Source organism: Entelurus aequoreus, linkage group LG25 (genome assembly GCF_033978785.1).
Source record: "Entelurus aequoreus isolate RoL-2023_Sb linkage group LG25, RoL_Eaeq_v1.1, whole genome shotgun sequence".
Classification (NCBI taxonomy): domain Eukaryota; kingdom Metazoa; phylum Chordata; class Actinopteri; order Syngnathiformes; family Syngnathidae; genus Entelurus; species Entelurus aequoreus.
The window spans coordinates 23,726,080-23,751,080 of NC_084755.1; the positions used below are offsets into that span (position 1 = coordinate 23,726,080).

Below are 25,001 nucleotides of genomic sequence, written 5' to 3' on the forward strand. Positions count from 1 at the left end.
GATCGGGTGAAGTCCTTCGTCGTACCGGCGATCGCTGGAACGCAGGTGAGCACGGGTCGTCATAAGCAGATGAGAGCTGGCGTAGCTGCAGAGCTAATGTTTTTAGCATAGCTCTGTCGAGGCTCCGTAGCTAAGTTAGCTTCAATGGCGTCTTTAGCAACAGCATTGCTAAGCTTCGCCAAGCTGGAAAGCATTAACCGTGGGGTTACATGTCCAGAGTTTGGTAGTATTGTTGATATTCTGTCTATCGTTACAGTTAGGGACTTATTTGTTTTGTTTCTATCTGCATTTTTAGCCCGATGCTATCACGTTAGCTCAGTAGCTAAAGTGCTTCACCGATGTATTGTCGTGGAGATAAAAGTCACTGTGAATGTCCATTTCGCGTTCTCGACTCTCATTTTCAACAGGATATAGTATCCGAGGTGGTTTAAAATACAAATCCGTGATCCACAATAGAAAAAGGAGAAAGTGTGGAATCCAATGAGCCCTTGTACCTAAGTTACGGTCAGAGCGAAAAAAGATACGTTCTGCACTGCACGCTAGTCCTTCACTTTCACGTTCCTCATCCACGAATCTTTCATCCTCGCTCAAGTTAATGGGGTAATCGTCGCTTTCTCGGTCCTAATCTCTCTCGCTGCTGGTGTAAACAATAGGAAAATATGAGCAGTCCTTTCTCTGGTGACGTCACGCTACTTCCGTTAGGGGCAAGGCTTTTTTTTATCAGAGACCAAAAGTTGCGAACTTTATCGTCGATGTTCTATACTAAATCTTTTCAGGAAAAATATGGCAATATCGCAAAATGATCAAGTATGACACATAGAATGGATCTGCTATCCCCGTTTAAATAAAAAAAAAATCATTTCAGTAGGCCTTTAAGATATGTCCAAAGAAATATTATGAATATAAAAATAAAGTGTACCCAAGATATGTTAAGAAATAAGGACACATTAAGAAAATAATCTTAAAATTTAGAAGTATTTCCCATCCATCCATCCATTTTCTACCGCTTGTCCCTTTTTTATATTAAAAAATATGCATGTGTATTGCAGTATATATTTATCGCTTCTTACTACTAAAATGACCTGAGTATAAGTTGGTATTTTTTCTAGTGTCTGGAGAAATATGAATTGTCCTATATTTAGGGTCCTGGGATGCATCCCCAACAAAGTTCAAGCTTCTCTTCCTGTCGCTCACATACTTTACCTGCTTGAACAAATTACTCGGGGCAAGTGCTATTTTTGCCGGAACCAGTCAGGCAAGGACCCTTGGAATTGTCCTAACCTTCTTTACACTTGTATTATATAATGGCCCTAAGCTATAGCAATATGTTTTCAAAAGCATTAACCATCCATTCATTTTCTACCGCTTGTCCCTTTCGGGATCGCGGGCAGCCTATCCCAGCTTCACTTCATAATCGATTCTTGATTCAAAATGATTCTCGATTCAAAATCAATACTTTTTGATAACAGTGGTTGACAGTTGTATGATTATCTACATTCCTCCATCAAATAGATTGTTTTAAAAAATGTGACTTATTTTCTGCTTAAACCTTTAAAAAAGTCAAATACAAGAGAGGTATCCCACACTGTGTTTTTTAGAGTACATCTGCAGATTTGGGCATCTACATCAACAATATGATTTGCCTGAGTGGCATTACAGGACAGAATTAATGAGAAAAAAAATACATAAAAAATATATATACAATAAATGTATTTTTATTTTTTTTTGTTAACCGATTAAGAATTATTACAAATAAGAATCACGATTCATTCAAAAATCTATTTTTTCAACCATCAATCAATCAATCAATGTTTATTTATATAGCCCTAAATCACAAGTCTGCACAAGCCACAACGACATCCTCGGTTTAGATCCCACATTTTTGACACCCCTATTCAATAATACATTTTATTTTGTGTAAAGTAACACATTTAACATAATTAAAACATAAATATGCATACCTTCCTGACACAGTGCTGTTCACGCATCTTCCTTTTTCAAAGAAACATTCTTCAGTTATGATAAAACTGCGGCTGTTTCCGTCTTTTGCTAAGCTGATATTTTTCCTAGAAAAAAGCAGTCTGGGAAAAGATGGATTGTCTTATATTGAGGGCAGCGCTATCCAGCCTGGGAATTACACTTTACAGGCTTTTGAGTTCAGTTCAAAACTTGGGAGACAAACTTTTTTTTGCAGCCAATTCCCAAAATCACTACAGTGCTCCTGTTGTATAGAGGAACTTGGACCACTGTAAACACATTGGCAGATCCTTGCATTGACATTTTAACCATGCTAGCAAACATAGAGGGTCATAACTTGTGATTTACATAACTGAGGGGTTCCTCAAGGCACCCCTTTAAGTCCTTTTTGGCAGTTACACATATTTTTTGCAATTTGATTTACCGTATTTTCCGCACTATAAGGCGCACAGGATTATAAGGCGCACCTTCAATGAATGGCCTATTTCAAAACTGTGTCCATATATAAGGCGCACCGGATTATAAGGCTCACTGTCAGTTTTTGAGATAATTGGAGGTTTTTAGGTGCGCCTTATAGTGCGGAAAATACGGTAAGTAAGTTAGATGTTGGTGTAGCTTGTTTCCTTCAGATGCAGTCAGAAGTCATTTGTTCAACTTCTTTAGTGGTGTTCCTCAAGGTTGTGTTTTAGGTCCTCTCCTTTTTCTTCATTTGCACTATTCAGCTGTTGGCCGGCCATTTTTAGTTGAAAAAATGTGTAAGAGACTGACCTTTTTTCAGCAGATTTTTGCAGATAACTTTTTGCAAGAGGTCTCTAAGAACAGCAGAGTAACTGACAAATTAAATACACCAAAAACAAATGGCTACTGTAGAGGACGTTGATTCTCCGGAATATACAAAATAAGAACAATACTGAAGGGGGAAGTCCGGTCCTCCGGTCCTTAGCTTTCTGGTAAATAATATTGTTGAATATCCCTGATTTAGGGTTTTGTGTTGCAAAACCAACAGCTGGCACCAAAAGATTTCTGCCCAAAGAATTCAAGCTTTTTTTCCTGTCTCTCACGTTATTGAAAAACAAAGTTATTAAACAACTATTGTACCTTTTTTTCATAGCAATCTACCACTAATGTTAAAGATGTGTCTTTGACTGTATGTAAAAAACTACATAGTCCAAAAATTAGTCTTACATTCAGGTAAGTACGGTGTATTTCTTCGTAAAACACTTATTGGTCCTATGAATTACAAAACCCAAAACCAGTGTAGTTGGCACGTTGTGTAAATGGTAAATAAAAACAGAATACAATGATTTGCAAATCATTTTCAACCTATATTCAATTGAATAGACTGCAAAGACAAGATACTTAACGTTCAAACTGGAAAACTTTGTTATTTTTTGCATATATTAGCTCATTTGGAATTTGATGCCTGCAACATGTTTCAAAGCTGACACAGGTGGCAAAAAAGACTGAGGAAGTTGAGGAATGCTCATCGAACATTTATTTGGAACACCCCACAGGTGAACAGGCTAATTGGGAACAGGTGGGTGCCATGATTGGGTATAAAAGCAGCTTCCATTAAATGCTCAGTCATTCACAAACAAGGATGGGGCGAGGGTCAGCACTTTGTCAACAAATGCGTGAGCAAATTGTCCAACAGTTTAAGAACAACATTTCTCAACGAGCTATCGCAAGGAATTTAGTCCGTAATATCATCACATGGTTCAGAGAATCTGGAGAAATCACTGCACGTAAGCGATGATATTACGGATCTTGGATCCCTCAGGCGGTACTGCATCAAAAATCGACATCAGTGTGTAAAAGATATCACCACATTGGCTCAGGAACCCTTCAGAAAACCACTGTCAGTAACTACAGTTGGTCATTACATCTGTAAGTGCAAGTTAAAACTCTACTATGCAAAGCCAAAGCCATTTATCAACAACACCCAGAAACGCAGCCGGCCTTGCTGGGCCCGAGCTCATCTAAGATGGACTGATGCAAAGTGGAAAAGTGTTCTGTGGTCTGACGAGTCCACATTTAAAATTGTTTTTGGAAAAAGTGGATGTTGTGTCCTACGGAACAAAGAGAAAAAGAACCATCTGGATTGTTATAGGCGCAAAGTTCAAAAGCCAGCATCTGTGATGGTATCGGGGTGTATTAGTACCCAAGACATGGGTAACTTACACATCTGTGAAGGCACCATTAATGCTGAAAGGTATATGAAGCCTAAAATACCACAACGGAGACCCCGGACTGTTGAAGAACTTAAGCTATACATCAAGCAAGAATGGGAAAGAATTCCACCTGAAAAGCTTCAAATATTGGTCTCCTCAGTTCCCAAACGTTTACGGAGTGTTGTTAAAAGGAAAGGCCATGTAACATAATGGTAAAAATGCCCCTGTGCCAACTTTTTTGCAATGTGTTGCTGCCATAAATTCTAAGTTATGATTATTTGCAACAAAAAAAAAAAAAGTTTCTCAGGTCAAACATTAAATATCTTGTCTTTGCAGTCTATTCAATTGAATATAAGTTGAAACGCATTTGCAAATCATTGTATTCTGTTTTTATTTACGAATGACACAACGTGCCAACTTCACTGGTTTTGGGGATTTGTGTAATATAATATAATATAACCTCATGGATTTAGCAAACCATGGTACTGGTGGTGTAGTGGTTCACATAGCTCCATTTCCATATCTTGTCCCACTTCCAATTGCCCTGTGATTGACCGGCAACCGGTCCACGTTGTCAACTGGCTCCATCCTTTGCCGTAATCCTTAACAGGATAAACAATGTAGAAAATGGATGGATCAATGTTTATTCTTGGCATCTAATTCCACAGATGGAACCTTGACAGCTGCTAAGCTCAACAAAGAAATACAATCAACAGTAGCGTTCACCAACCCCGCCGTTAGCGCTTGTGTGTTTTACTGCGGCGTTTTACACATGCAATAATCTCCTGCTCTCATGTGCAGGATTTCCGAGCACTTTGTGTAAAGTCGGCACTTCTTATCTATCAGGCCCCACGGGGGCCCTATTGTTTCTATTGTAAACAAGACCGTGTACGAGAGAAACACGGTTAATTAGAGAGGACTATTTAGACAGCGGGGTAAGAGCGCTTTACAGATGGTAATGTTGGTAGACGCTCGGAGCCGTTTCCTGTATGTGTTTCACGTCTGTAAATAATTCAAACCGTGTGGGTCTGGCGTCGTTTTACGTTTACGACATAATGCGTTGGGTTGTGTTGCAGAGTTTGTGCTTCCGCATCCAGAAGATGTTAGAGGCGCACAAGCCAGACTGGTGTGAGACCAGGGAGGACTGGTCGGTGTTTCTCTTCTCTCCACAGAACAAGTGAGTCCCCATCATTACTGTGCCTTGATACAAAGTACCGGCGGTGCATTTCACACCAAAACATTAATAATAGAGATTCCGCCTTGCCCATTTTATTGAAAGACGGGCCAAATCGCCACAGGGATCGATTGCCGCTTTGTAAATGGTTTCTTTCATACTCTGCATCAATCAATCAATCAATCAATCAAAGTTTATTTATATAGCACTAAATCACAAGTGTCTCAAAGGGCTGCACAAGCCTCAGATCCCACATCAGGGCAAGAAAAAACTCAACCCAATGGGATAAAATGAGAAACCTTGGAGGGGACCGCAGATATGGGGACCCCCACCCTCTGGGCGACCGGTGCAATGGTCAGCAGCGCAGAGACGTCATCAACTGATGCACAGATGAGTGGTCCACTCCGGGTCCCGACTTTGAACAGCTGGCGCAGCATCTGTGGTCACCTGATAACCTCTCCACGCAGGAGAGGGGGGCAGAGCAGAAAAGAGACGGCAGATCAACTGGTTTAAAAGGGGGGTCTATTTAAAGGCTAGCGTATACAAATGAGTTTTAAGATGGGACTTAAATGCTACTATTGAGGTAGCATCTCTAACTGTTACCGGGAGGGCATTCCAGAGTACTGGAGCCCGAATAGAAAACGCTGTATAGCCCGCAGACTTTTTTTGGGCTCTGGGAATTACTAATAAGCCGGAGTTCTTTGAACGCAGATTTCTTGCCGGGACATATGGTACAATACAATCAGCAAGATAGGATGGAGCTAGAACATTTAGTATTTTATATGTGTGGTATTAGCCGCAAACTCATTAGATTTGGAAAAAATAACATTGAAAATGGCAAAAAAGTGAAACTACTAAGGACTTGAAACCATTTTTGTTTTGGTTATTGTAAACATAAATGCATACCGTATTTTCCGGACTACAGAGTATGCCGGTGTATAAGCTGCACCCACTAAATTTGGAAAGAAAAAAATATGTTTCCATATATTAGCCATATAGGACTATAAACTGCAGACTTTGCGAAATGAGTTATTTACACAGAAAGAAGTTGTAAATGTTTATTCACATACCTTAATTGTTTCCAAACGGTGCCTGTCACAAGGCAGTAAAACGGCTGATCAAACAAAACAGAAGTCATCGTCATGGACCCACAAGCTGCAGAAGCTAGCTCTCCAATCAGCTAAACAGACTCAAAAACTCCCCGGTGACACTTTGATGAATTTACTGAGGAATTTGTGAAACTGAAACAATACAAAAATAATGCCGTTGTAAGTTAATAATACTAAAAAAGACACTTGTAAACGTGTTAGCATTCGCTAGTGCTAACAACACCAGTTTGATTACATTACGATAGCATGTAGGCAGTAGAGGGGGGCAGAGCAGGAAAGAAACGGCAGATCAACTGGTCTAAAAAGGGGGTCTATTTAAAGGCTATAGTATACAAATGAGTTTTAAGATGGAACATAAATGCTTCTACTGAGGTAGCATCTCTAACTGTTACCGGGAGGGCATTCCAGAGTACTGGAGCTCGAATAGAAAACGCTCTATAGCCCGCAGACTTTTTTTGGGCTCTGGGAATCACTGACAAGCCGGAGTTCTTTGAACGCAGATTTCTTGCCGGGACATATGGTACAATACAATCAGCAAGGTCGGATGGAACTAGACCGTTCAGTATTTTATGTGTTTGGTATTTGCTACAAACTCATTAGATTTGGAAAAAATAACATTGAAAATGTCAAAAAAGTGAAACTACTAAGGACTTGAAACCATTTTTTTTTTTGGTTATTGTAAACATAAATGCATACCGTATTTTCCAGACTACAGAGCTGCACCTACTAAATTTGGAAAGAAAAAAATATGTTTTCATAGTTTAGCCATTAAGGACTATAAACTGCAGACATTGTGAAATTAGTTATCTCTACTGAGGTAGCATCTCTAACTGTTACCGGGAGGACATTCCAGAGTACTGGAGCCGGAACAGAAAACACTCTATAGCCCGCAGACTTATTTTGGGCTCTGGGAATCACTAACAAGCCGGAGTTCTTTGAACGCAGGTTTCTTGCCGGGACATATGGTACAATACAATCAGCAAGATAGGATGAAGCTAGACCGTTTAGTATTATATACGTAAGTAGTAACACCTTAAAGTCGCATCTTAAGTGCACAGGAAGCCAGTGCAGGTGAGCCAGTATAGGCGTAATATGATCAAACTTTCTTGTTCTTGTCAAAAGTCTAGCAGCCGCATTTTGTACCAACTGTAATCTTTTAATGCTAGACATAGGGAGACCCGAAAATAACATGTTACAGTAATCGAGACGAGACCTAACGACCGCATGAATTAATCATCTTTGGTATAGATGCAGGCATTGCAATGAACTTGACTTTCTTTCCGTTCTTTCCAATAGACATCAATGTGAGAATATTTAATTGCTTTTGGGCAGCAGAAACAGTGCAACGTGCCAAATGTGGGAAATGCGCATTCAGTTGGTTTCACCCCCTTCTATGGTTTTTGATGCGGTGTCTGTCTGTTGCATTATAACAGCAGGCTGGGGCTTCCTCATGTGTTGCAATTTGTCGAAGATTGTCTAATTGGAACAGATGTGCAGTAGTTATAGTAGATGAGTTGCACTTTTCTAACTGTGCTCTCTCCTGTCATTTTTAACCCAGGTTCAGGCAGATTTGCCAGTCTATCATCACTCATAAGCTGTTTGATTACGTGGTGCTGGCCTTCATCTTCTCCAACTGCATCACAGTGGCGCTCGAGAGGCCCAAGATACTGCAGGGCAGCTTGGTAATGCAAACAAATGCATGGATGCGTGTGTTTACGAGTTGGGAATGGGGAGATTATGCAAAAATATAGGAGCAATATAATATATTTAGTTTATATTATTATCTAACGCGTTTACATGTGATTAATTACAAGACAATATTGGATTATCTGCAACGGTGCCTTTGCATGCTGCATTTACATGTACAGATGTGTGGTATTAGCTACAAACTCATTAGATTTGGAAAAAAAAACGTTGAAAATTACAAAAAATGAAACCACTAAGGACTTGAAATGTTTCCATATATTAGCTACACATAATACACATTGTGAAATGAGTTATTTACACAGAAAGATTTTGTAAATATGGTAACACTTTAGTATGGGGAACATATTCGCCATTAATTAGTTGCTTATTAACATGCAAATAAGTAATTAATTAGTAACTATTAAGTACTTATTAATGCTTTATTCTGCATGGCCTTATTATACAACCAGAAGGCCGGTAACACTTTAGTATGGGGAACATATTCACCATTACTAACCCTAACCCTCTAATCCTAACCCTAACCCTAACCAAATAACTCTAAATTAAGTCTTTGTTTCTTAGAATATGTTCCCCCAGTGTCCAAATAACTCTAAATTCAGTCTTTCTTACTTATATGTTCCCCATACTAAAGTGTTACCGTAAATGTTTATTCACATACCTTAATTGTTTCCAAACGGTGCCTGTCACAAGGCAGTAAAACGGCTGATCAAACAAAACAGAAGTCATCGTCATGGACCCACAAGCTGCAGAAGCTAGCACTCCGATCAGCTAAACAGACTCAAAAACTCCACGGTGACACTTTGATGAATTTACTGAGGAATTTGTGAAACTGAAACAATGCAAAATTAATGCTGTTGTAAGTTAATAATACCGACAAAGACACTTGTAAACGTGTTAGCATGTTCGCTAGTGCTAACGACGCCAGCTTGATTACGTTACGATAGTACGTACAAATATGCATGAAAACACTACAATAAAACGTGACCGTTTAGTAAATGTGAATTGTTTTAGTTATATTGTAGAACTTACAAACATTGCTTGAAATGATGAATGAAGAAACCATACTCATGGAAAGGCTATGGATGACTAGTAGATGGAACGGCACTTATACTTTCGGTTCAAGGAACTAAACAGCGCTAAACTAAGCACCTACAGTGAGCGAACTTATCCAAGAGATGGCGCCATAGCACAAACAATACCACACCTTTTCAGCTTCTCTGTCGTTGTTTCATGAAAACTATTTGTTGAGTACAAAACGTTGTGGCCGTTAGCAAAGAAAAATCCATAAATTTTCCGCTCCATTTTATAAATTCCACGGTTTAAAGGGGAACTGCACTTTTTCTGGAATTTTGCCTATCGTTCACAATCATTATGAAAGACAAGAACACAAAAGTTTTTGAGCTTTTTTCGCTTTCTAACATATACAAATCTGCTAGTTTTGGGTGGCTAGCAATACAGCTAATGGGAGCAATCAATTCTACCTCTAAATCACTTTGAAAATGCCTTCATTTACGTTCCGTAACCCGTGTAAAAACCAAACTGTAGCGACATTGTTATTGTAAGAGCGAACACTGAGAAACTAATTTTCTAGCGTACTAACACATCAATCAGCATGCTACCACATTAGCCGTAGAAGCTAACTACGGCAAGAGATAAGCAAGCTTCTACGTCAGCACGAAACGCGTGCGATACGACACCAATCTGAGAAACATGAACAATCATACAACAGTATCTGTAAAAAATTAGCCCACATTTCATGTTACACAGCAAGCCAGGCAGTGTATGTACTCTAGTTGTACTAACACATGAAGTACTGCGTGTATCATGATCAATATAAAGTGTCTCTTACTCTATGGACAGTTGTCTGTTTGGTCCAGCTGGCCAGGGACATTTTTTACGGTTAATTATGGGTAAGCAATCCATTTATATCGAAATAGCTCGGCTCCAAATTACACATTTTGCAGCTTCGATTCACTTCCACCTTAGTTTCTCGGCTTCCGTGTGCTCCAACTTTTGTACTCGCTTCTAGAAGCAGTAGTTCATCCTCCCTAAATTCTAATTCAAGAAGATAAGCTTGGGAATTATGGGGTTATGGTATTTTTATTTTTATTTTTATTTTTTTTGTCATAAAGAAATACAATCATGTGTGCTTACGGACTGTATCCCTGCAGACTGTATTGATTTATATTGATATATAATGTATATATTGTGTTTTTTATGTTGATTAACTAAATAAATAAATAAAATAAAAACTTTTTTTTTTTTTTTTTTTTTTCAATCAATCAATCAATGTTTATTTATATAGCCCTATATCACAAGCGTCTCAAAGGGCTGCACAAGCCACAACGACATCCTCGGTACAGAGCCCACATACTTGCATATGTGCGGCCGCGGCCCGGTACCAATCGGTCCACAGACCGGTACCGGGCCACGGACCGGTGGTTGGGGACCACTGCTATAGTGCATAGCTGTTTAAAAAAAAAAACAATATCTAAGTGGGCCAAATCATATATATTAGAAAATAATCTCTTGAAATTGACTACTGTCACTTGATTATAATAATACATGAAAAATTAGAGGGAACATTTCATATATGTTATATTTTATATGGCTACTATAGTAAATTTTTTGTCTATTTAATACCTGCATTATCCTCTCCATCCTTACCCTTTCCATCCTTTGAAAATGAGCTACTGTGGTACAATTTCCCTTGTGGATCAATAAAGTTTGTCTAAGTCTAAGCAGACAACTGTAGGAGACTCCAGTGGCAATCATTCCAGCCAATATGATACATATTCATATTGTTTATAAATTCACAAACAAATAAAAGAAAACCGTCTCGGCTTTCGACGATCCAGTTAAAATGTTACGTGGACCGACTCTCAACATGAAGCGACTATTCCTTCCGAGAGGCCGTTTGTCGGGCGATAACTTCAATCTCAGGCTTAATGAACTTTTATGACATAAAAGGGGCTATAAGGAAGACTTTACTACTCCTTATTGTCGCATCATCTCTTGTTCTTTTTTTTCTTTCTTTTTTTTAACTGCGAATCTCTCTTGTTGTCTGTGTGTCTCTTTTAATTCAGGAAAGAGTGTTTCTCACCATCTCCAACTACATCTTTACCGCCATTTTTGTGAGCGAGATGACACTCAAGGTAACACTTTACTACATCTTGCTGTTATGGCCATTCACTGCACAGAGTTAATCCCTCCTCGTCTGCTTCCCCATTCCTTGCATGCATCCTCTCTGCACGTCTCTGTTTTCCCTGTGATTCTTTGGCACAAGTGGGCCATCCGTTATGCACTCCCACGATCAATTATTAACCAATCGCGAGCCGCAGACTTGTCGGGCCCACCCCCCCCCCTCCCCCCTGGCCAGGCTGTACATGTAACCCTCTGTGTCTGAGGCCTGTGTGTCTAAATAACACGTGTTGGTGTGTGCAGCATTCATCTCTCTGCAGGACTCCACCGCTGAGCTCAGTTGTGTACAAGATGCAGCGAAAGTAAAAGGCGCATGATGAAGTGGTCAGCGTGTTGCTCGATATTTCACTGTGGGGTTTTTTTTTTGGTGATTATTTGGGGGAGGGCATGGGGGGACTCTTGGTGCAATGCGCAACTAATTGATTGCTTATTTTTTTCTTTTAAACCTGCAGATTGCATGCGTTTGTAAATCATAAGCGGACGTACCAGCGTAGACTAGTGTTGTACGGTATACCGGTATTAGTATAGTACCGCCATACTAATGAATCATTTTCTGTACTATACCCCTTCTGCCTGCATCGAATTCACGTCGTGACATTGCTGGTTTTACACGCAACAGAGCATGTTCGGCAGCGCACAATCACAGAGTACTTACAAGCAGACACGGTGTGTAGACAGAAAAGGGAGAACGGACGCATTTTGGCTTAAAACCTAAAGATAAAGGCGAAGTTATAACACTGAAACGCCCGGAAGAGGTACTTTAAGACATGGATAGCTAGCTAGTGGCTAACATCCATCCGCCGTCGTCAGTGTTTTAGCGACTTCTAAATCACTAATCCTGGTCTCCATGGCGACATATAAAGTATGTTTCCTACAAGTATCATCCCTGCAGGACGAGGAATAGCTAAACATGCTTCAATACACACCGAAGCTCACCGGTGTCAAAATGTAAACAAACGCCATTGGTGGATATACACCTAACATCCACTGTAGTGATACCAAGTACAGGTGCGTATCTAGTCGATACTACTATGATTACGTCCATATTTTTTAGCGTTACATTTTCTTTCGTTTTTAAAAAATGTATATTATGTTTATAAACTAAGGAAATATGTCCCTGGACACATGAGGACTTTAAATATGACCAATGTCGTAACGACTTGGTATCATCCAAAACTAACGCCATTGGTGGATCTACACCTGACATCCACTGTAATGATAACAAGCACAGTAGCGTATCTAGTCGATACTACTATGATTATGTCGATATTTTTTGGCATCACAACATCATCTTTCATTTTATTTTAATTGATATTATGTTTATAAACTGAGGAAATATGTCCCTGGACACATGAGGACTTTGAATATGACCAATGTATGATCCTGTAACGACTTGGTATCGTATTGATACCCAAATTTGTGGTATCATCCAAAACTAATGTAAAGTATCAAACAACAGAAGAATAAGTGATTATTACATTTTAACAAAAGTGTAGATAGAACATGTTAAAACAGAAAGTAAGCAGATATTAACAGTAAATGAACAAGTAGATTAATAATTAATTTTCTACCACTTGTCCTTAGAAATAAAAAAAAAGCATGTAAACAAACAGCTTGGGCCTTAAGAGGTTAATAATGTTGACAAAATAATAGCATTATAAATGACACAATATGTTAATGTATATGTCAGCAGACTAATTAGGAGCCTTTGTTTGTTTACTTACTAATAAAAGACGAGTTGTCTTGTATGTTCACTATTTTATATAAGGACTAAATTGCAATAAGAAACATATGTTTAATGTACCCTAAGATTTTTTGTTAAAATAAAGCCAATAATAAAACATTTTTGTGGTCTCGTTTATTTAGAAAAGTACCAAAAAGTATGGAAATTATTTTAGTACCGGTACCAAAATATTGGTATCGTTACAACACTAGTGTAGCCTTTTAACTCCCAAAAAAATGCTGGGTTATTTTGATAACCCAATTTATGAGTTGCGAGTATTGGGTTACATTTTGGAGTTATTTTTATGAAGAGCAATCCATTTTTGGGGTTATAAGGGTATGATTTTAACTCAATTTCTGGGATTTCAAAACTATGAACCATTTTTGGGATGTTTTTCAATGAGTAACGCATTTTTGGGTGACATGCTTTTTTCTTCTTTTTTTTTTAAAGGTACTTTTTTTCTTGAAGGTAATTGTATTAAAGTTAAAGTTAAAGTACCACTGATAGTCACACACACACTAGGTGTGGTGAAATTACTCTCTGCATTTGACCCATCCCCTTGTTCTTCCCCTTGGGAGGTGAGGGGAGCAGTGAGCAGCAACGGTGGCCGCGCTCGGGAATCATTTTGGTGATTTAACCCCCAATTAAGGATTCATCTCATTAACATTATTTACAATCCCACATCTTATGTACATGAAAATACTTGAGCATGCTGTACAGAACTACTATTGTCATAATCCGCTGCCCGGATCATGTTTTAGTTTTTGACTCCCTCAATTCCTGTATTGAGCACCCCTAGGTTTGTGTTTTAGTTGCTATGACTGCAGATTGTTTTCACCTGCCTCTGATTAGTGTTCGGGACGCTCACCTGCTCCTGGGCACTAATCAGAGAGCTCATCGAGACAATGCCGAGAGTGTGCAAAACAGTAATCAGAGCAAAGGGTGGCTATTTTGAAGAAACTAGAGTATAAAACATGTTTTCAGTTATTTCACCTTTTTTTTGTTAAGTACATAACTCCACATGTGTTCATTCATAGTTTTGATGCCTTCAGTGACAATCTACAATGCAAATAGTCATGAAAATAAAGAAAACCCTAGATATACAGTATATATATATATATATATATATATATATATATATATATATATATATATATATATATATATATATATATATATATATATATATATATATATATATATATATATATATATATATATATATATAAATTAGGGCTGCAACTAACGATTAATTTGATAATCGATTAATCTGTCGATTATTACTTCGATTAATAATCGGATAAAAGAGACAGACTACATTTCTATCCTTTCCACTATTTTGTTGAAAAAAACCAGCATACTGGCACCATACTTATTTTGATTATTGTTTCTCAGCTATTTGTACATGTTGCAGTTAATAAATAAAGGTTTATAAAAATTTAAAAAAAATTAAAACAAAAATAATAAAACAATTAAAAATTGCTTCTGTGCATGTGCATAGCATTGATCCAACGAATCGAGGACTAAATTAATCGCCAACTATTTTTATAATCGATTTTAATCGATTTAATCGATTAGTTGTTGCAGCCCTAATATATATATATATATATATATATATATATATATATATATATATATATATATATATATATATATATATATATATATATATATATAAGAACTTAGTCTGTACCCAGACAAAAATCAACTCTACTCATTCTGCTATTTTGGTATTCTCATAGCCAGACCTGTGTGTTTATTTCCGTACCTGACAGTTTCGGCTAAAACTATTGATAAATAAACACACAGTTCCGGCTATAAGAATAACAAAATTGCATAATTTTTGGAAAATCTAATGAACCTCTTTGGATTTAATGCAACTCATTGTCAACGCTGTCATCCACGCGTCACCCTTCTTGCTGTCTTTCTCACCCTCAGGTGGTTTCCATGGGTCTGTACATGGGGGAGCAGGCATATTTGCGGAGCAGCTGGAACATCCTGGACGGCTTTCTGGTTTTTGTATCATTGATTGACATTGTGGTGTCCATGGCGGGCGGGGCTAAGATCCTGGGTGTGCTCCGAGTGCTCCGACTGCTGAGAACCTTGCGTCCTCTCAGGTGCAGTAATGGCAAAGCGCTGTTCTGAATGTATTCTACAGACATAGCATCAGTGTTTTTTCTCTATGCTAATTTCAAACAATTGTTTGCCTGAAACACTATTAAGAGATCCAGTATAAGAGTTTTACAAATATTTGTTTGTTCTATTCTTCTCTACAGGGTGATTAGCAGAGCTCCAGGCCTGAAGCTGGTGGTGGAGACCCTCATCACCTCCCTCAAACCCATCGGCAACATTGTGCTCATCTGCTGTGCTTTCTTCATCATCTTTGGCATTCTCGGCGTCCAGGTGGGGATGTTATGTTCCTTTAGGCTCGGGCGATATGGCCTAAAAATTTAATCTACACGAACAATTAGATTTACGATTTTTTTCCCCTACATTTAAAGAAATTAATTAGAGATGTCCGATAATGGCTTTTTGGCCGATATCCGATATTCCGATATTGTCAAACTCTTAATTACCGATTCCGATATCAACCGAAACCGATATATACAGTCGTGGAATTAACACATTTTTATGCCTAATTTTGTTGCGATGCCCCGCTGGATGCATTAAACAATGTAACAAGGTTTTCCAAAATAAATCAACTCAAGTTATGGAAAAAAATGCCATTATGGCACTGCCATATTTATTATTGAAGTCACAAAGTGCATTCTTTTTTTTAACATGCCTCAAAACAGCAGCTTGGAATTTGGGACATGCTCTCCCTGAGAGAGCATGAGGAGGTTGAGGTGGGCGGGGTTGGGGCTGTCAGGGTTTAGAAGGTAGGGGGTAGCGGGGGGGTGTATATTGTAGCGTCCCGGAAGAGTTAGTGCTGCAAGGGGTTCTGGGTATTTGTTCTGTTGTGTTTATGTTGTGTTACGGTGCGGATGTTCTCCCGAAATGTGTTTGTCATTCTTGTTTGGTGTGGGTTCACAGTGTGGCGCACATTTGTAACAGTGTTAAGGTTGTTTATACGGTCACCCTCAGTGTGACCTGTATGGCTGTTGACCAAGTATGCCGGCCGATAATATCGGATTATCGGACATCTCTAGTATGTGTGTATGTAAAATGCTGTGTCTTAATGTCCAAGACAAATTTCTCCTCGGAAACAATAAAGCCTTGTTTAGCCCGTCTCATTGTCTCAATTCTCCAACAGCTGTTTAAAGGCAAGTTCTTCTACTGCTTGGGCCCGGATGTCAAAAACATCACCAACAAATCCGACTGTCTGCAAGCCAACTACAAGTGGGTCCACCATAAGTACAACTTCGACAACCTGGGACAGGTCGGTGCCATTTGTTGTTGTGTTTAGTGTCAAATGAAGTGTATATTTACACCCTTAAAATGTGTACATGTGTTTAGGCCCTGATGTCCCTGTTTGTACTGGCCTCTAAGGACGGCTGGGTCAACATCATGTACCACGGCCTGGATGCCGTCGCTGTGGACCAACAGGTAAACAACCGACAACACCCGCTAACCAACATCTGGCCAAAATAACCGTCCTAACTTGTTCATCACTCCCAGCCGGTGACCAACAACAACCCCTGGATGCTGCTCTATTTCATCTCCTTCCTGCTCATCGTCAGCTTCTTCGTCCTCAACATGTTTGTCGGCGTGGTGGTGGAGAACTTTCACAAGTGCCGGCAGCACCAGGAGGTGGAGGAGGCCAAGAGGCGCGAGGAGAAGCGTCAGCGCCGCATGGAGAAGAAGAGGAGAAGTATGGAAAAATGAAAGGATGGAAATTAAGGTCTGATGAAAATGAATGAACAATGGGTGGTTTGTCTGGCTTTTCTAGTATGGTACCTTTTTGCGAGCAGGAAAAGGCAGAAACAGCTGGTTGATCGACCATATTCCATGTAGACTGACTAATCACAGAACAGGCTCCGCCCATTGGTTTGCTACTTAGTTAAAGTTAAAGCTAAAGTACCGATGATAGTCACACACACACTAGGTGTGGTGAAATGACCCTCTGCATTTGACCCATCCCCATGTTCACCCCCTGGGAGGTGAAGGGAGCAGTGAGCAGCAGCGGTGGCCACGCTCGGGAATTATTTTGGTGATTTAACCCCCAATTCCAACCCTTGATGCTGAGTGCCAAGCAGGGAGGCAATGGGTCCTATTTTTATAGTCTTTCACAACCTTCCAGTCTCAGGGCGGACACTCTAACCACAAGGCAACTGAACAGATCAGTTACCGTCCATTCAATATATTTTTAAATGTTAGGATTTTTCCAAATTGTTTTTATTTATTTTTGCTTCTTTCAGAAGCAGGCACACCTTTACAAATGATGTGGTAAGCAATGCACTTCTAATCTGTAAAAATGGGGGAAATTGCAGGGACAAGAGGGGGATAAGACAGAGAGACAACAAACAACAGCAAACACAACAATAACAATAGCAACATCAGCAAATAGGATATGTACAACTATGATGGGAAAATTGATAGCAAAGAATCAGTTAGTGAAATAAATATTAATAATACAGAAATTATAATAAACATTATTACACTACAAATAGAGCAATAAAAATACCGATCGAAATAGCACTATTGATAATGAATAATAACAATAATTACCTCTATTATCAACAATACAATTGTTTCAACAATACATATATGTAATGATAACTTGAAATACAAAAGAAAGCAGATAAATGGAGGGGAAGAAAGAGAAGCCAACTCTATTAACCTTTTAGATTGTTATAGTAACAATAGGTTAAGCTTTGTCAGTGTGCCATGTGTTACCCAGTTCCCCCTATGGCAGTGGTTCTTAACCTGGGTTCGATCGAACCCTAGGGGTTCAGTGAGTCGGCTTCAGGGGTTCGGCGGAGGTCAAAACACCCGACTCATCCTGTAAATACAAACTTCTCCCTATCGGCGTATTACGGATACGGCAACAGCTGACTGGTTTGCAGGTGTGTAATTTGTTGTGAGTTTATGCACTGTGTTGGTTTTGTTCTTTGAACAAGGTGATGTTCATGCACGGTTGATTTTATGCACCAGTAAAAAACATGGTAACACTTTAGTATGGGGAACATATTTGCCATTAATTAGTTGCTTATTAACATGCAAATTGGTAACATATTGGCTCTTAACTAGTCATTATTAAGTACTTAGTAATGCTTTATTCGGCATGGCCTTATTATAACCCCAACCCTCTAACCCTGACCCTAACCCTATAACCAAATGACTCTAAATTAAGTCTTTATTACTTAGAATATGTTCCCCTAGTGTCCAAATAACTCTAAATTAAGTCTTTATTACTTAGAATATGTTCCCCTAGTGTCCAAATAACTCTAAATTAAGTCTTTATTACTTAGAATATGTTCCCCTAGTGTCCAAATAACTCTAAATTAAGTCTTTGTTACTTAGAATGTGTTCCCCATACTAAAGTGTTACCAAAAACATATAACTTTGTCTTGAATTTGAAAAAAAAAAAAACTTTTATTTTTCACTAAAGAAGGGTTTGGTGAATGCGCATATGAAACTGGTGGGGTTCGGTACCTCCAACAAGGTTAAGAACCACTGACCTAGGGCAACAACGTTAATATATGTTTGATGAAACATCATTATATGCATGAGTGTATGTATGTATATGTACTTGTATATGTACAGTATGTGTATACGTATGTTTGTACAGTGAATGTATATGTACAGTATGTGTATATTTACAACTTACAACTATAATAGTATTATCGCGATTACCCGGTTATGACCGTTTACCACTTTCTGAACACGTTTTTTTTTTTTACATTAGAGCCCTCTTAACATGAATTACAACCCATACAACCACCCTTACACTTGTTTTATCCAATATTATAGCCTTAAGTGTGTACTACTGTAGATCGCAGTACTCGGAAGGATCCTTCAAGCATCATTGCTAAGGCCGTCACCCGGCAACTAAAACACGGCCATGGCGTGGAAATACTTTGTCACATACTGGGTCATTTTTCTAAGTTAGAACTGGGTTTCCATGCGTTGAAACCACCGGCATACGGTAAGTTCTTCTGCAAAAACTTTGGTTAACTTGACAATCACCGCTACAATCATTAGCTGGGTTGTTAGCATTCCGTGTTGTTAGCATTGCGTGTCCTGTATTGTCCTTCCGAAGCTGTGTTATTGATGTGGAAGATGAAGTGCATCTAAAGAGCTCATCTCCCCTTTCCCTGGACAGCTGCTGAGCGTTTATATCAGTCTTATATATCAGTCTTAGCCTGAAGTGCTGCACCGGCCCCGATGCTACGTCCCGCTGTTACCTTTTGAAATGGCTCGCATCAAAGTCTCGCCGACGTGGAGATGTGTTATGGATGGGGCAGGAATTGAAAATGAAGTGCATTGAAAAGTTGAGCTGTAGAAAGTTCATCAACTTGATTTCAGCGGTGAAGACACAGTAGCCTGCCTTGCTGCCTGTTGTTGTTGGCTGCGTTCACCCTTGACCCAGCAAGGAAGCCCTGCTTGGAGAATGTGCTCGGAATATAAATACACAACACGGCCCCCGGCCAAATTTTTTTAACCCAATGCGGCCCCCGAGTCAAAAAGTTTGGGGACCTCTATTCTATATTGTCAATGGAACATCAAAGTTTTGGGCTTGCCTGCTAAGTTATTTATTGAACAGGCGTCAGCCTGCAGTCCACACATATCGCTTATGTGTGACTGCCATCTACTGGCTACACTTATCATTACACCATGTACCAAATACAACTGCTTAGATGTCAGTAAGCACAACCAGAATTAATATGTACATTATCCGCACGGGGTTGTAAGGCGCACAGGAAATGAAAGGATTTTAAGTGCACCCTGTAGTCCAAAAAATACAGTAATATGTATACCGAAGTCTGAAATATATACACTATATTGCAAAAGTATTTGGTCACCCATCCAAATGATCAGAATCAGGTGTCCTAATCACTTGGTTTGGGCACAGGTGTATAAAATCAAGCACTTAGGCATGGAGACTGTTTCTACAAACATTTGTGAAAGAATGGGCCGCTCTCAGTGATTTCCAGCGTGGATGCCACCTGTGGAACAAATCCGGTCGAGAAATGTCCTCGCTCCTAAATATTCCAAAGTCAACTGTCGGCTTTATTATAAGAAAATGGAAGAGTTTGGGAACAACAGCAACTCAGCCACCAAGTGGTAGGCCACGTAAACTGACAGAGAGGGGTCAGCGGATGCTGAAGCGCATAGTGCAAAGAGGTCGCCGACTTTCTGCAGTCAGTTGCTACAGAGCTCCAAACTTCATGTGACCTTCCAATTAGCCCACGTACAGTACGCAGAGAGCTTCATGGAATGGGTTTCCATGGCCAAGCAGCTGCATCTAAGCCATACATCACCAAGTCCAATGCAAAGCGTGGGATGCAGTGGTGTAAAGCACGTCGCCACTGGACTCTACAGCAGTGGAGACGCCTTCTCTGGAGTGATGAATCACACTTTTCCATCTGGCAATCTGATGGACGAGTCTGGGTTTGGAAGTTGAAAGGTTAGCTAGTTTTACTTGTTTTGGAAAGTCTTGACAAGCCAAATTTTCTTGTTCTATTGGCATATAATTTTGCTTGGTTCAAATAAAATACCCCTAATTTTTGTATATTTTTTTCTTGTTTTTGAACACTGACTTTTTGCAGTGTATGGGTTAGGAATGGGATGGCACTTCAAGTTCATATGTGAGTCAAGGCAGGTGGCCAAATACTTTTGGCAATATAGTGTATTTATTAAAGCAGGGGTGTCAAACGTACAGCCCGGGGGCCGGATCAGGCCCGTAAACAGGTTTTATCCGGCCCGCGGGATGAGTTTGCTAAGTATAAAAATGTACCTGAAATTTATGAATGAAAGAAACAGCTGTTTTAAATGTGTCCACTGGATGTCGCAATAGCAATTCTTTGTATCGTTGTAGATGATGCTATATATGTACAAAATAAACCACATAAGGTTAGTGCACCAGTCGAGGAAAATGATCAAACTACATAAATAACATACTGTAATTTGATATTGATATAAGTTTTTTATCTTGATAGATTGAAAATGAACACCAATGACTGATGAACATTACCATATAATTTATTCAGAAAATATAAGTAACAACAAATAAAGATAGAAGTCTATTAACTGCAACATGTAAGTGTAAAAAAAACCCAACAACATGATTTCTACAATTTCAGAATGTACTTGTTCTGTTTTTAAACAAAGAAAACAATCTGAAGTTTGTCTATATTTTTAAGTTATCGTGCCGTGATTTTACCAGTCCGGCCCACTTGGGAGTAGATTTTTCTCCGTGTGGCCCCCGATCTAAAATGAGTTTGACACCCCTGTCTTAAAGCAAAACAATAAAAAATGTATTCAAGTTATCAAAATGATTTTGTGTATTCCACTAAAATGTCTCTTTTTAGTGTATTGTTTTGTGTATGAGGGAGGACTATTCCACGACATGGCACTATGGGGCTTACCTTTATTTGAGGAATAATGACATTTTACTTCAATTAAATTTGTAAAGCTAAATATATTACGTGTTTAACAGCTTTGATATGATACATCTTTGTACCAACAGAAGCCCAGAAGCTTCCCTACTATGCCAGCTACAGCAATGTGCGCCTGATGATCCACACACTATGCACCAACCACTACCTGGACCTCATCATCACCTTCATCATCTGCATCAACGTCATCACCATGTCCCTGGAGCACTACAATCAACCTCACGTAAGACTTTGTCTCCATTTTTTCTTAGTGGGAGGTGCTCTTGTGAAGTTTGAGTGAAACAAGTTAACGCAAACTATTGCACCGCGGTCGTTTGGCGTCCGTGGACTGGGCGGGAGGTTGCATCGAGGACGTGGCGCAAGAGCCAACACAATGAGCCGTGATTGCGCCCCTGATTTGATGCAGTGTATGTCCAATCATTAGTGAAGGTGTCGTATTTTTTTGCAGAGAAAGCATTGAAGAGAAGTGATAATACCTCAGATAAGGTACCTCGTCGACCTTTAACAGACTGCCGGGCGAACTGCCTCCAACCGACCCAAAATCAGATGAATACCACAGGTCTTGGTTGGATTTTGGCAGCTGACATTTGGAAGCCTTTAATTTTTTCAGAAGCCCATATTCAACATATTATTTTACATACAAATGAATAGAAAAATGCTGGGTTATTTTGATAACCCAATTTATGGGTTGCGAGTGTTGGGTTACATTTTGGAGTTATTTTTATAAAGAGCAATCCATTTTTGGGGTTTTAAGTGTATTATTTTAACTAAATTTCTGGGTTTTCAAAACTATGAACTAGGGTTGTACGGTATACCGGTATTAGTATAGTACTGCGATACTAATTAATCATATTCGGTACGATACCGCCTCTGAAAAGTACCTTTCCCCCAACCCCGTCCTCGTCACGTTGTGTCATTGCTGGGTTTTTTTCGAGCAGAGGAGCATGTTCGGCAGTGCACAATCACAGAGTACTTACAAGCAGACACAGTGGCTTAAAAACTAACGTTAAAGGTGGAGTTATAACACTGAAATTCCCTCAGGAAGAGGTGCTTTAAGACATGGCTAACTAGGTAGCGGCTAACGTCCATCCGCCGTCGGCAGTGTTTTAGCTACTTCTAAATCACTAATCCTCGCCTCCATGGCGACAAATAAAGTAAAGTTTCTTACAAGTATCATCCCTGCAGGACGAGGAATAGCTAAACATGCTTCATTACACACCCTAGCTCACCTGCGTCAAAATGTAAGCAAACGCCATTGGTGGATCTACACCTAACATCCACTGTAATGATACCAAGTACAGGAGTGTATATAGTCGATACTACTATGATTACGTCAATATTTTTTGGCATCACAACATCTTCTTTCGTTTTCTTTTAATTGATATTATGTTTATAAACTCAGGAAATATGTCCCTGGACACATGAGGTCTTTGAATATGACCAATGTATGATCCCGTAACGACTTGGTATCGGATTGATACCCAAATTTGTGGTATCATTCAAAACTAATGTAAAGCATCCAAACAACAGAAGAATAAATGATTATTACATTTTAACAGAAGTGTAGATAGAACATGTTAAAAGAGAAAGCAAGCAGATATTAACAGTAAATGAACAAGTACCGGTAGATTAATAATTAATTTTCTACCACTTGTCCTTAATAATGTTGACAAAATAATGATAAATGAGACAATATGTTACTGCATATGTCAGCAGACTAAATCATTTTGGTACCGGTACCAAAATATTGGAATCGGGACAACACTACTATTAACCATTTTTGGGTTGTTTTTTAATGAGTAACGCGTATTTGGGTAAAAGGCTTTCTTTATTAAAAAGTTGCCTTTTTCTTGAAGGAAATTTCATTAAGGATTCAACTCATTAACATTATTTACAATCACACATCTTATGTACACTACATGAAAATATTTGAGCATGCTGTATAGAACTGCTATGACCAAACACGGCAATTCTTGCAACAAAAAAAAATGTCACTCATATCTTGCTTTTGAGTATATTTTAATGGAATAAAATAATGTTGATCAGTAGTTGGGAAGGAGTAGGACAAACCAGCAGTAAAATTGATAATTTTTAACCAACTATTGGGTCAAGGAGCGCTAAATTGTGCAACCCAATAGTTGGGTTTGGAATAACCCAACATTGCAGTGAGCATAACTCAGCTTTTGTGTTAAATTAATTCAACCCAATAGTTTGGTTGGGAATAACCCAACATTAAGTTATCATAACTCAACTTTTTGGTTAAATAATTCAACGCAAAAGTTGGGTTGAAAAAATTAACCCAAAATGTTGAGTTTAAATGACTCAAATAAGGGGTTTGTCCTCTTCTGAACCAGCAGTTGGGTTAAAATTGGGTTATTTTTTAACCCAACATTTTTTTTAGTGTGTAGAAAGGAAACAAAGACATTGGTAGAGTAGCGGCTCAACTCGCCGGCTTTCACACCGCTGGGATCAATTCCTGGTCATTGCCCAAACACAATGACCATGTGATCAAACGATGGTGTAGAAGTCAGCTGTAGTAGGCTCTGGCACTTCACAACCCAAAACGGAAAAGGATGAAACGAATGGAAAGATGGACGGCTGAAACAAAATCTGCTCTTGTATAATAAATTATACTACCACCCTCATGGGAGACTTAGACTTAGACAAACTTTAATGATCCACAAGAGAAATTGTTCCACACAGTAGCTCAGTTACAAAGGATGGAAAAGGATAAGGATGGAAAGGATAATGCACACAAGGGCACAAAAAGAGGACGAAAACAAAAGGTATAAAGTAGACTAAAAATGTACCATAGTAGCAATTAGGGTTGTACGGTATACCGGTATTAGTATAGTACCGTGATACTAATTGATCATATTCGGTACTATACCGCCTCTAAAAGGTACCGGTCCCCCACCCCTGGTGCCCCCCTGTCGTCGTCACGTCGTGTCATTGTTGGTTGTTGGCTAGCTAGCGGCTAAAGTCCATCCGCAGTCTGCAGTGTTTTAGCTACTTCTAGATCACTAATCACTCATCCTCGTATCATCCCTGCAGGACGAGGAATAGCTAAACATACTTCACTACACACCGTAGCTCACCGGCATCAAAATGTAAGCAAACGCCATTGGTGGATCTACACCTAACATCCACTGTAATGATACCAAGTACAGGAGTGTATCTAGTCGATACTACTATGATTACATCGATATTTTTTTAGCATCACAAAAATTTTTTTAGTTTAAAAAAAATTTATATTATGTTTCTAAACTCAGGAAATATGTCCCTGGACACATGAGGACTTTGAGTATGACCAATGTATGATCATGTAACTACTTGGTATCGGATTGATAACTACATTTTTTTATTAAAATAAAGACA

General features: G+C 39.0%; 1 protein-coding gene across 4 annotated transcripts in view; it reads left to right on the forward strand.

The window, feature by feature from the left end:
• cacna1ia (calcium voltage-gated channel subunit alpha1 Ia) overlaps positions 1-25,001 on the forward strand; it is a 566,877-nt gene that overhangs the window by 458,632 nt on the left and 83,244 nt on the right. For all 4 annotated transcript variants that reach the window (XM_062036515.1, XM_062036516.1, XM_062036514.1 and 1 more), the window contains 9 exons: positions 5,225-5,325; positions 7,990-8,113; positions 11,225-11,293; positions 15,001-15,179; positions 15,339-15,465; positions 16,316-16,441; positions 16,519-16,608; positions 16,681-16,873; positions 21,695-21,846. In XM_062036515.1, coding sequence (XP_061892499.1) covers positions 5,225-5,325; positions 7,990-8,113; positions 11,225-11,293; positions 15,001-15,179; positions 15,339-15,465; positions 16,316-16,441; positions 16,519-16,608; positions 16,681-16,873; positions 21,695-21,846 — 1,161 coding nt within the window. The remainder of the gene's footprint in view (positions 1-5,224; positions 5,326-7,989; positions 8,114-11,224; positions 11,294-15,000; positions 15,180-15,338; positions 15,466-16,315; positions 16,442-16,518; positions 16,609-16,680; positions 16,874-21,694; positions 21,847-25,001) is intronic.